This window comes from Tubulanus polymorphus, chromosome 2 (assembly GCF_964204645.1).
Source record: "Tubulanus polymorphus chromosome 2, tnTubPoly1.2, whole genome shotgun sequence".
In the NCBI taxonomy this organism is placed as follows: Eukaryota; Metazoa; Nemertea; class Palaeonemertea; order Tubulaniformes; family Tubulanidae; genus Tubulanus; species Tubulanus polymorphus.
In genome coordinates, this window is record NC_134026.1 from 20,433,670 (window position 1) to 20,447,358 (window position 13,689).

The 13,689-nt window shown below is 39.8% G+C and overlaps 1 protein-coding gene across 1 annotated transcript; it reads left to right on the forward strand.

Annotated features, from left to right (window-relative positions):
- Nucleotides 1–2,527: 2,527 nt before the first annotated feature.
- On the forward strand, nt 2,528–4,434 carry LOC141899852 (dopamine receptor 1-like). Its single transcript, XM_074786420.1, has one exon. The coding sequence runs from the start codon at nt 2,596–2,598 to the stop codon at nt 3,715–3,717; it is 1,122 nt and encodes a 373-aa protein (XP_074642521.1). The 5' UTR covers nt 2,528–2,595; the 3' UTR covers nt 3,718–4,434.
- The last annotated feature ends 9,255 nt before the right edge of the window (nt 4,435–13,689 follow it).

The window sequence follows — 13,689 nt, forward strand, 5'->3', positions numbered from 1 at the left end:
TTGTGGACGTGAGTGTGAATGGATCCCTTTTTTCTGTTCCCTTAGGGATATGTATGCCTTGAATACGTTAGCGTCCTGGGGACATCCTTTGCGAAAAATTGAAATCCTATCTTTTTGAGATATATTAATATTTGCGGAGAAAATAAATAAAATCATAATATATCATATTTACTTATAAATGTCTAATCTTACTGTTTTGATAATTTTTTTTAAAAGTTTATCTGCGAAATAATGTAAATAAAATCCAATGTAATACAATATGTACGACTGAAAAAGTCGAAACATATCGAACGATTTGTCTACATAGTTCATCGATAGTTCACTAGACACGTACCGTACTGATTAGAATACCTGGTCCTAACCATCGAGCCCGAGGGACCCGTGCTTCGCAAGTAGACCATTTTCCTGGAAAAAAGAAGCTGTGCATACTTAGAACCACTGCTTGAGTTTAGATCTTACGGATGCCCGATATCAATTATAGGCCACAACGAGCATTAAAGCTCTACGATCGGTTCTTTCCCCGTTGCGAGACACTTATAAGTGATTTGAAATAACTGTCAATGAAAAGCACTCTCCTCGTTTGTGATTTAATACCCTATTGTTTCCGTACAGTAATAGACCTCTTCGTTATCTTTTTAATTCCATTCGGCTACAAATCTTCTTTAAATGGCGGCATCGTTCTCGGTAGTAATATGGGGTCGAAATGTTAAATGCCGTGATCCCGTAATGCACACGTTCTTTTAAGTTGGTTTTCAGGTCGATTAAGGAAAACGACAAGAATGAAGAAAGGAATATACCCAGGTATATAGACATTTGAATACCCATCTGAAATGTAAATCTTTGGGTTTACCAAAACAAGAAAACTTTTTTGAAAGTTTATCGACGCCTTGAAGAATAAGACACGCATTGCTCAAAATTGTCGACAATAAATGATATGATATAACACTACGGATCAATAAAACTATTTTGGATTTGAATATCGATGATTCAATTTAATTGACCGGCAACCAGTCTAGCTCCGATAAATGATGACGCAGTGCGCATCCTCTCAAAAACAATTATCAAAGTTTATTAGAAATAAGTTAAGAGATAAGATAATAATGAAATATATTTGATTACAAGATAAACTCCAAAATTCACAAATTTTGCAATTGTGATTTTGAAACGCCAATATCGATGACGTAGTGCACATCGACTTATAAAGAACCCCTTAACATAACGCACACTAGGTATCAGTGTAAATAAACATTATTGTCGAGGTCTTAACGGCGTCAAAAATTAGATTAAGTTCACTTTCTTTCCGTGGCTCATGGACACGTACGTACATTTATTTAGAAAATAAGAATTAGGATTCATGCTAGAAATCGAGAAATCGCATACGTGTGTCTGGTGAATTGTGATTGATTAATTCGAATCCATATTCTGTCATTACGCGCCGGCGGAGAGAAAAAGAAGCGAACGAGTTGGATATTTTGTTGCACATCAACGGTATCAACGTTTCTGCCACTCGTTTAACTTTGTTTCCATACGGCCGTAAGGGATTTCCTCGTCGTCAATTAAAAAGCCTCTTCTTCTTACACGGAATAAATCTCCAGCCGATCTCCAGCCGATTTCGTATACGCAGCGGTAATAGTCGTATAGTCCCTCCATTACGTTTTAAATGTCGCATTTCGCATTTTTCGAAAGCTATATTCCTACTCGCGGGCGCGCAACAGAACAAAAAAAACGGTATCCTCTTATGTGTCACCGACGCACGACGAAATAATTGGCTTTCAGGAGAATCACTTACCAACTGCAGCTGCAGATATCAGACTGGAAGTGCAAGCTCCTTTCATTTATATGTCATATCATAATATACTCTTTCTAAATATTTGGCTCGGCCGTATCACTCGCGCAAACAACCTCATACTTTAGACGGCGGTGATGAAATGTTTGTCCCTCTTAAGCCACGGTACCTCGCGGTACAAATTGAAATTTGTCATTACATCACCAGGAATATGGGTAGAATGTCCTAAGATGGTCAACATGTTTCGATGTTCAATGAGAAGTCCGAGAAATCGAATCGGTACTGGATTCTAGCAATCTCTACCTAAACGCAGCTGTGGTTAGGTATTTGCTAGCTGGTGCAATTTGACAGACGCGACGGATGAGACCGGAGCGAAAAAACATGTTCTACCGTAACGATATATATATTTCGTTTGGATTCCCGGCTCTTTAGCGCGCACAGCTGGTATAGCAAACTAGTGGATTACGTGCGTAGGGCGCGCTCGCGTCGCTCTGAAACGCAGTACGATCAGAACGCTCACGCATTGAAAGCCGGCGACTTCCCGCGTCAACACGCCAGTAAGCGAGTCCAACGTAAGTTTAGGCGGGAATACAGTCTGAGTTTGCCGCCCGTATAAAGAAGACTCGGTGGACGTTTCTAATGTCGTCTTTCGGCGACGCGAAAAGTTACCACCAGGTAAACATTCGTACCGCGTCCGTTCGCGAGGACCTCCGCGCAAATGAAAGCAGAGCGCGATGCATTGAGATATAGTATTTCGACGACGTCGTGCTTGCCAGTTAACAGAAAATTGACCGGTGGGTATAATAGTCATGTCTATTAACTATACTGTGATAGGATTAAATGAAAGTCTCGCGCCGAAGGAACCGGAGCCGAAATACTCGGGCGTTAAAGCAGTGGTTATAGTGATAATTCTGTCTCTTGTGATAATAGTTTCGATAGCGGGCAATTTGCTCGTCGTCATCGCCGTCTGCACGGAAAGGGCCCTGCGAAAAACGACGAATTTCTTCTATGTATCGTTGGCGATCGCCGACCTCATGGTCTCGACGATGGTGATGACTTTCGCCGTCGCCAACGATATTCTCGGATATTGGACGATGGGTGTGAAATTTTGCTCAGTTTGGATATCGTTCGACATAATGTGTTCGACGTCTTCGATTCTGAATCTGTGTACGATCAGCCTGGATCGGTATATTCACATTCGTTTTCCGTTGCGATACGAAGCGTGCATGACGGCCAGAATGACCTTATCTGTGATAGCCGGCGTGTGGGTGTGCTCGGCCCTAATATCGTTCGTACCGATCCAGCTCGGCTGGCACGGCACGAAATGGGAAGATTTCGACACCGGTTCGGCCGTGTTCTACTGTTACTTAGAACTCAACTCGACGTATGCCATCGTTTCTAGTTGCGTCAGTTTCTACGTGCCGTGCGCGATCATGATAGGAATATACTTCAAAATGTACCAATATGCAAGGAAACACGTGAAAAGTATAAAACAGGTAACTACCGGTCCGGACCACGCCGACAGGCAGAGTAGAATATCCGATCAAAAGGCGGCCATTACTTTAGGTGTCATCATGGGCACGTTTCTTTTTTGTTACATTCCGTTCTTCACCACGAACGTCGTCGCTAGTTTTTGCAACGATTGCGTGTCCAGCGAACTGTTCAGCGGATTATCGTGGCTCGGATACGTCAACTCGTGTTTCAATCCGGTCATATACAGCATATTCAACAAAGAATTTCGAAAAGCTTTTTACAAGATCTTGTGCATGAAGTCGGCCTGTTGCGAAAAGGAACAGCCGCTATCGTCGTACAATTACAAACACCGCAGCACGGGCTCGACAAATTCTTATACTGCTGCCCAAGTCGAGCTGATCGGCTCGGTAAACGGTAGCTCCAGACACCAAACTAAACTCGGATATATGCCGCCATGACGATGACATATCACCGCGAAGGTGTGCACAAACAACTCGTGTCTCAGTACCAGTACCGATGATGGTGACCTCGCTACCGTCGCCGTTTGAATTGAATTGTTACTCGCTGTAGCGTAAAATTGACTGAGCGAGCGTTCGGCGTTTAATTCGTGGATTAATCCGAAAAACGCGCGCGGGGGTTTCGTCGTTTCACCGCCGCATTTTCCAGCACAAACTGCGGCTTATCTATAATGCGACGGACATTCAAAGTGTCGTCCAAAATAATGGTTTCGTCGAATAGCCATTTTAAATTCGGTAAGCGCCTGGCGGATGGTACATTTATGCTCAGTGAGATTACACATAACTAACTTCCATGGGGAACAGGATTGAGAGAAAAAGGTTTTTTCTTTTTAACGAAAACAGATTTCCAAAACGTTAATTCTTTTACACGCTATAACGTGGCATATCTTTAAGCAAAAAGGAACATTTGCCATATCACACAAACACACAGGATATTTTGCTATATGCTATGCAATCATAGTTTAATACTTTATTTGATATCTATGAACAATATTCGAAAAGACATCATCGGAAAGTGAGAGATGTTCACTTATGGCGGATCCAATTGAATCTAGTACGCCTAACATATCGTATTGTAAATAGAGAACGAGACTATATAGTAAACATCGCATCGGATACATTTAGTTTCTTGAATCGTTTTTGAGTAAAAAAATGAATAAAGGTTCATAAATTACGCAACCGATATTCTTTAGAAAGTTGCGCTTTCTGTTATTTATCATTCTGAGATAAAGCACGTTGCACGTGTCAGTTACCTAGCCAAAAAGACTTTTGTCTGCCTTAAGTGTGGATTTTTTCATTTTTCGATTAAACGATTTGAGCTACAAGTCGTGCCCCAAAAAGTAACCGTATTGTCTCTCATCGGATGAGTATTGAAATTGGCAGTTTAGGGCCGTTCTGTTTTCAAACTAAGTCGTCGTAGTATTTGCACATGTCTTCAGGGATTCATTTCGAGAATCTTATATAAATTCTGTCTTTCAAACGAGCTGAAGATCGGACTTGTCGAATATATGGATGTTTGAATTTGATATCCTGATGGTATCGTGAAAAATACGAGATTCTGGAAGAAAGGTTTTAGTCTTTATTTAATGACAATGAATACATGAATTTTCGCCAATATGAAATGTGCCAGTGTCTATTCTGATTTGGAAAATACCGAAATATCTAGATCAGGATGTCAGTTGATCCATTCGTTGTCTGTCCCGAGTCAGAATTTGTCATTGCTTTTGCGTGTCAAAGTTAATGTTTGTTTTCGGAGATCGCTTATTTTATATTAGCGTTGGACACGAAACCTCAATTTCCCATGCGTCGACAATCAAACTCAAAGGCAATTATACATTCTGAATGTACGTATATGTGGGTGAAACATGACGAGTATTTTAGAATCGCTTAGTCGTTGATTCTTTTTTCCTAATCAAACACCGAGATAAATTTGTTTACACAAATTACGAAGAATGGAAAGCCTTCGCGGGCGCCCGGTTCGCACGGTCATTTAGTCAACGGCACGACCTGACCAAAGTCTACAAGTCGAAGATAGAACTGCAAACAAAACTTACTTTACGAAACTGATTATATTTATTTAAAAGTCCGTTCGGCGAAACACGTCCTAATGTCGGACATGGTTGTAAAAGGGATAAACCTAGTTTTGACGTGTATATACGTGTATGTTCAACTTCATAGAATTTCAGTTGTCGATGCAAATATTTCCGACTTTCCTGAATGCGGTTGCAGATGTGTTTACTAAAACCCCCGGACAACATTTTGTTTAATGAAAGCTTCGATTTGCACGCAAAACGGAACTGGCGCTGGGCAGTTATGTACATTAATCATAAACAACTGGTCAAATAGACACAATACGGTCGACGACTATATACATAATGACCAGCTAGCTAAAGTTCTGGATATGCCAAATTGTATGCAAACCCCCAAAAGAATTCATTTTCGGATCGGGGGCTTAATAAGAAACCCATTTTCTATTTATCTTAAAATAGGGATTAACCCTGTTATTTATTTATTTTGGTAGATTCCGTTTGATCTATTTTGATTTGAATGTTCTTTATAGACCACCACAACTGCCGGGAGCGAAACAGGGGGTTTGAATTTGAAATTGGAAATCTAAGGTTATCGAAGTTTAGTGTGATCAACGGTCGATTTTACTGGACTTGTTTGTTTAAATCGAAGTACATAATATAGCATATTTCATTTGCAGATCATTCAAACAATCGTCCAACCAACTGATTAGGGATTATTTTGTTGGCTGCCTAATCTGATACATCGATATTTCGGAAATAACTATATTACAATGTTGAAGATAATCTTGTCCATTTTCTATATTTTTTTTCAAGTCGTTTTCCACGTGTAAATATAGTCCGAAAGTTTATCGTAGTATTTTTTCCTTTAAACCAATTTCTTACAGCGACTAACATATGTGATTAGGGGTTTACGTACTGAGTGTTAGTTTGAAATGGTTTTTTTTAAAGGAGAGTTATCGCTTTCAGATCGCGGCGCTTCTTCAGCTGAGATTTTTTCGCAGTGTTGTAGATAGAATGTAACAGCGTGCACATTTTCTCGATTATTTTCAAATTGCGTGCTGATTTACCGGATAGATACGCCAGTTTGCCTGATGTACGAGAGTCGATACATTAATCGAGAATTCGATTTACCAGGTGTGGTAGTTTGAAGTAGACAATCGCGGTCGAATATCTTGCATGGGCTGCGGCCAGTGATTGCAACACGTAGAAAAAAAATATGACTTAAGGCTAAAAAATGATACCTTGTACTTCCTTTTTGCTGCTGGGTTTAAAAGTAGACTCAGTCGGCCGCCTATCTCCTCTGTGCATTACTTTAAAAAAAATCATGATCAGGCTAACAATAACAGACCAGGCAGCTATAGAAATGAACTGATTACAAATTTTATTGCGGTATACAAAAGTGACCCGACCGATTAGGAGAAACAACGTATCATTTCCGTTTAGCCTTGACCCTGCCGCTACCATGGCGTGTGCATTAGATTTTTTGCGTTCGCTTTTCGTCGTTATTTAGCGCGCTAATTTAGCGCCAGACGTTGGGCGACTTAAAGAAAATGAAATTGTCGAAAATTGCGTGTTTTTTACTTCGGTTTGTTGGCGTAGGATGAATCGCTGCAATCGTTTAGACGTACGGAATTCGTTGATTCGCCTATCGAAACAAGTGCGGCTTCTGATTGGAAAATTAAATAATCGCCGACTAATACAGGTAGCGCAATGTAGATTAACTTAAAGAAGAATATTACTATCTTAAAAATCTTTTCTCAACGAAACTTTTTCGCCGACGAATAATCGCGATTGAAAATATGTACCAAACATCGACGCTCCCTCTAGCCGCATAGAGAACTACAACAACGCGATACCGATCAAAAAAATTAATTACGAGCCAATACTCGCGGGGAACATTCATCGCGTCTCGAGTCATACTCCGAGAAATAGCGTCTTCCACACGTCGTATAGCTGTCACTGTGATATGTGTCTATGCACATACAAACATATATTAATTGATAAGCAATTTATCTTTCGCTGACTATAATACCAGTGTGTGCACTTAATAGTAATGATAATTTACCTTTCCCGAAGGTAATCATCGCAGCGTGGGCTTGGTTTTGCACGATTTTGTTTAACAGATCGAGCCCGGGGTCAATGGAAGTGCAGAGTAGTTCCCGTTTTGTTATGGAAGCGGCGAAGAAGAAACCACAAACAACTGGGGGAAAACATCCCTAATAGCATAGCTTTCTGTTCATAGTAGCCAAGTTGCTTATACATGTATCAGCGTGTTGATATGAGTTGCGACAATGTATCTATCAATTTCTGAGATCCATCCGATGTTTACCAGTTCAGCCTTTGGCCGGAAACGATTTGAATGTAGAGAATCCCACAATGATAACGAGAAAATAAAGTCCAAAAATGTTTCGTCGAGCTAGTAGTTTATTCGACGTTTCGACTATATTCTAATAGTCATCTTGATGAATACGGAATCCAGTATTTCTGAAAAGATGACTATTGAAATATAGTAGAAACGTCGAAAAACTACTAGCTCGAGGAAACTTTTTCGGACTTTATTTTTTCGTCATCATTGTGGGATTCTCTCTATCGTCACAATACGGGTAAAGTGTTTTGGTTAGTTGAATGGTTAAACCCTTAAAACATTTTTAGAAATTGCGACGACGTAATAATGCACACCGCGCGTTATTTACTCATTGCTGGTCCGTGTCTCCGTCGATAGTTTCTCATTCAATAGCAATAACCCGCGGGTGTATTCGGGATCGGCTGGCTGGCCGTCGGTCGGTCGAATCAGGCGAAATGACTCTGGGTCGGCGTGTACAATAACCGATCGATCCATATTCCGATAAACAAATGAATCACATGAATTATTTACGTATACGAAGGTACATCTATACGCGGTGCCATTTACCCAGCTTATAACTTATTAATACCTATAAATAGCTATGAAAGTTATGCACTTAAATTTTTCGCCGTGATTAATTGATGATATTTTATGAAATAGCGTATTCAATAGATTTCGCCGAAATAGTGACTTCGCTTTGTTTTGCCAATAGTTTTTTAGATACCCGGGTGAATATGCATGTACATCTCTGGTTCATGTGTACTCTCTATGGTCATATGTAAAAAGTTCACTCGTTGGGGATTTCAATATATACCATAATATTTCCTGGATACCTAGTTTCCTATGTGGGCTATATTGTACTAAACATTCTGGGAAGGGAAGTTAAAATTCATCAACAATCTGTTTCGATGAGAGCTTCATGTGAACTATTTCAAAGCCAGATGTCAAATCTGCGACATGATCACCACGGATTAGCCTCCCCACTGCTTATCGCGTATACGCGCGTGATCCGAAAGCTATCTAACATAACGACAACTTCTCCGACATTTACTACTAAGTTTATGCAATTTTTATGTTTCGAATCAAATAAAGACAAATATCGCTGTTATTGTGCAGATGTTCGGAAATATTGAACACACGCCGCTGACAGGTTCGGCGCGTAAAGAAAAAAATGAAACTCTGATCGATTGAGATTAGATTCTCAAGACAACGACGATACAAAGACAACGACGACGACGACGGCGTCGAAAAAACAAGCAAAGAGCGCGATCTGATTGCGTGTATCTTGTGAATACAGTCGTCGCAAGTTTAAACATCTGTCGCCAGTCGATGCTATCGCCAAATAGAGGCATATAACAGACGCAGAATCTATCGATTCCTGACAACGAATCAAACTATTAATGTCCATAATTAACAGCGCTTTGACAGACGGGTGGGAATCCCGCGGCGACTTGTGCGCAAATCGGGAAAATGCTCTTGTCAGCAGCGGTTTCATTCGGCGCGCACATTGCTTCGCCACATTTTAGATAATGTTATAATACGATCAGTATATATGTCGATAAAAACGATTATCTCGATGTTACACATCGGTTTCGCCCGACTTCGAGGATAGAGTCAGAAGTCGTATTTAACAGTAGTTCAATCAGAACTCGTACATCGGGAGAAAGTGGCGAAACCTCTTAAGTTAAACACTACAGCGTGTGAGAATGAAAATAGAAGTTACTATGAGGTTTCTAAATAGTTACACGTAGTATTCTGTAAATAGTCTACGTGTGTACAGCCGGTGCAAAAATTACTACAAGGCGTGAAGAGTTTTACGGTTTGCTGGGTTATCGTGACGTATACAGTCGATAGCTGCGCTCTAATTGAAAGAGCATAACCAATTAATACCCGTGTGATCCGATGATGAAGATAAACCGCTCATCAAAACTATTACCCATCAGGTTCATCGCGTCTAAGATGATCCCTAGTGTGAGTTTACACTTTATGAATGATTACAGGCCGGTACCCGAATAAATATTCACTTCCGCAATTATTTCGCGTTATAGAAATACGGACTACACCATGAAATATGGCCAAGAAATATATCTCAAGAGCTTCATGGGGCTCCCAAACTCCATAGAAACGCTTCACGCCTGCGCCGACAAAGCAGTTCCGCTTCACCCAATGAAATACTAACATTTCAAAGATCTAAAAAATGTTGGCACCCCTTCCCCAATTGGCAGATTAACACGTCTATCATCGAATAGATCAGTTCGAATTCGGATTTTTACATATTTGTTCTAACGCAGAGGGTTCGTACGTACGGTATATTACTTGGAAACGATTATATCTATAACCAAAGCCGTCCGCACTATGTGACCCAGCCAGCGAACTTGCGAGATTTTCGCTAATGATCAAATTATAGACAATTCGATATTGTTATATACGTATATGCATATGTGCCAATGTGCGCGCACGATGGCATAAATGGTGGTATAATTAGATCAGCCGCGTTTATGGTGGTAAAATATGATACAGAGACAACAGCACACGGTCGATAGGGATTTAACTTGACGTAGTAACATTATTAATAGCGACCTATCAGGTCCTGACTGATTCTGATGGGGTCGAAATGGAGTCTCTATCGGCAAATGGTCTATCTTACTCATTGGAAGGGACATGTAACTCGGTAACGCTAAGCCGTGGTTATGCAATTGAAACTGCAGGTTAAGTTATTAGGTTAAATACTTAGCCCAGTTATATAACATATGAAAAAATGAAAAATTATTTTATAAAGGATAAATTCCTTGGGGTTTAGGTTGCTTTTTGGTCCGTTGTACTGGATACTGGTTAAGAGACTACTGCATCACGAATGAAGGGCTGTTATAAGTCATGCCATTTGTTGGGAACCCCCGTTTGGCGGTTTTCCACTCGTCGTCTTAACAAAATGTCTACTTCCTAACATATTTACAGTTTGTTGTATTATTTTTCTACTAATATTGTGTAACAGTAAGCCATTGTACTTGAAGCTTAACATGTCGCACACGATATAAGAGTGTTCGCTTGCAAAGTTATTTGAAATTAGTCAACACTCCATATCGCGTAATCGATACCTCATTACACACAAATATAACTCGGTCCTGTCGTATGAGAGCCTTCATGGGAAGGATGTGAAAGGAAACTGCGAATTAATGTAAAATTGCGGTACAATTTTCACACTTAATCTTAATTCTGAATCATGAACTTCGAGCGAGTGTAAACCAGATCCGGACTTCAAGCCGTCCCGATGAAAAATATCGGCTATCTTCGGTTATCGATAGACGAAGATCATCGCTGCACTTCACAAGATAGATATTACAGGTCAAACAATGCAGTAGACAATATTGTAGAATGTTAAACAGTAGGCTACAAGCATACTATCTATAGCGACGGTCAAAACTGGTGCGTATTTTTCGTTGCAAAATATCCTTTAGATTTCACAGGATTCACGCCTTTTATCCATTTGAACCATTGTTACTTTTTCTGTTTTCATAAAGATAATGACAATATAGCTCTTCTTTCCTCTATCCCAAAAGAAATCCTGGTTAATTTGTAGATTTATGACTTTTGAAAGAGCCAAACATGTATGTTTAACAATATGCTATAAGTACGTGCGAATGACGCGCAGGTTTGGTTATATGTGACTGTGATAACTAAACATTGAATAGCTCAAGTAAATATATTACATATCAATTTTAGATTAGAGTATGATTTTACATGTATCGTAATGAATAGATACATTTATGTTGACACGGGAAGCACTTATAGTGTGAAAAAATATGATTGATCTGTCTATAAGAATAATGTTACTTCGGCTAGGCGGTTCGTGCTATTCAACAGTAACAGTAAGTTGAGTGAGTAGCGATATTGCGGTTTTGGTCAAGTTGGTCAAATTAACCTAATTAATCTATTAGAATCCAAAAAGTTGTGAATCAAACTGTATTTTGCCTTTACAATTTCAAATCGTGAAAATCATTAACCCGACAAGAACGTTGCCTGGTATTACGTCCTCACTGCAGAATCCCGTCCTCTTACTAACTTCAAGCCATAGATCTAGACAGGCTTTATCAAATGATTGATAGACTAATTCGTACGAATTCGCCTCTGTCAATGTTTGCTTTTTCAATTTCAACTCGGGATTTTTGTTTACAGTCTGGTTTTACAAAACGATTAGCCGATTTCATAGTACGATTAGACCTTGGAGCTTATCAGTCTTTTACCGGTATCTAAAAATCTAAAAATCACGTGTTTCATATCGACTTATTTTGTCAACTTTCGATGCAAGGCAATTCAAATTCAAAGAGATGGCGAAAGATGAAAAATAAAATGGCACGAATTAAACTTGTTGAGCTGAACTAACGATTAACGAAAAACGTCTGACATCTGATTTCATTTAACCAAGAAAATGCGATGGTCATCGATCTGCTACCACTGATTGTCTTGCCTTTTCATAACTGCCGAAATACCATACGCGGTAAATTATGAAAAGTCGGCAGTTTCGAAAATAAAATAGAGAAGGCCGCGGCAGATTGCAAGCAGAGGAAGCGCTAAATTTAGAGCCAGGAAGTTGATAGATAACTGAAATGCAGACACTGTGGAAGATCGATAAACCAGAAGATGACACTAAACTCAAATTAAGGGACTTCATGATTTGTGTACGTATATATGCGATTTGTCAACGTCGCCGACGTAGCATTACGCGTCATTTTGCACTTAACGCTATCGCGTAATGTTCGCCGTAGAAGGCGATTTGTAAACCAAATATGATTATCGGAATGCGGTGGGGAGATTATTACCCGTGATTACCGACGATTAATTGGATTATACACCCACTGACTCGGTCGAATAGAATTAAATTGAATTGTAATTAAATGACCTTCGTCACGTTTAAAGTCTGTCTCAATCAATGCGAGGTATTCGAAAATCTAATCGTTAACCACCACGACCGGACAAGTGCACCGTGATCGCGAAACCAAGTGTGCTTCTCTCGGTGTTTATGCATCTAAAACCGGTGGAAATATACTTCCTGGTTTATGATTATTTAACCTTAGCCGATCCAATCAAACTCACGCGTTGCTCAGTCCCAAAAATTCAACCCGGAAATAAGTAAAAGTTGTTCGTTTACAATTATATACAAATAGATCCTTAACATATTCTAGAGCATGCTTTGCGATCTTGGGCCCATTCCAGAGAACGACTTGATGTTTCATTAGTCATAAATACTGTGATGAAACTGCCGAAATGACGAAATGTAGAATAGTTCTGTGAAATGACCCCCTGATCCAAAGACTCTTCCAGACAACTCGGTCGTGGAAAGACCACTGCACAATTTGGTGCATAATCACCGATAAACAAGGCCCCACTGTTTGGATGAACCGGAACACTAATTACTTACTCATTCACCTATTTGCTCAATTAACCTGTTCTCCTCTGTATATATACCCATGTTTTTAGTCAATATCTCACACCAAACGATGAGCTCTAGGGTGAGATCGAAACGTCGTGTATCTAATATTTTAGATTGTTCGAATAAATAAATTCTCGATTTTAAATGCTTTTTATTTGTACATAGTGGGTTTTTATCTTATCATCCGTTCACCACGTTTGAGTGTGGTTATCGTACTAACCGGAACCGAAATAAATTTCTAATTATGTACTTCAATTTAAACGCAAAATTTGTGAACTCGACCGCCGTTCACGCAACTATATCTATACTTCGATTTCTGATTTAAAAATCAAACCCCCTGTTTCGTTCCCGACTTGTGGCGGGTTCGTAAGGGACACCAAATCAAAACGAATCGAACAAACTCTTCCAAACAAGTAAGTAACAGATCTGTTTTCAGATCAAAATTGCTTGGTCGCTGTTCATCAATGTGCGATGCCCGCACGATTTCCACAGTTTGATATACTTCCCCGTAGTACATGAACAATAGCGGCGTGCACTGACCCGGGGAGGAAAAATCGGCCAGTTCCAATGGCAACGTACTGTCAATATTAACAGCTGCCGTCGTCATCGCG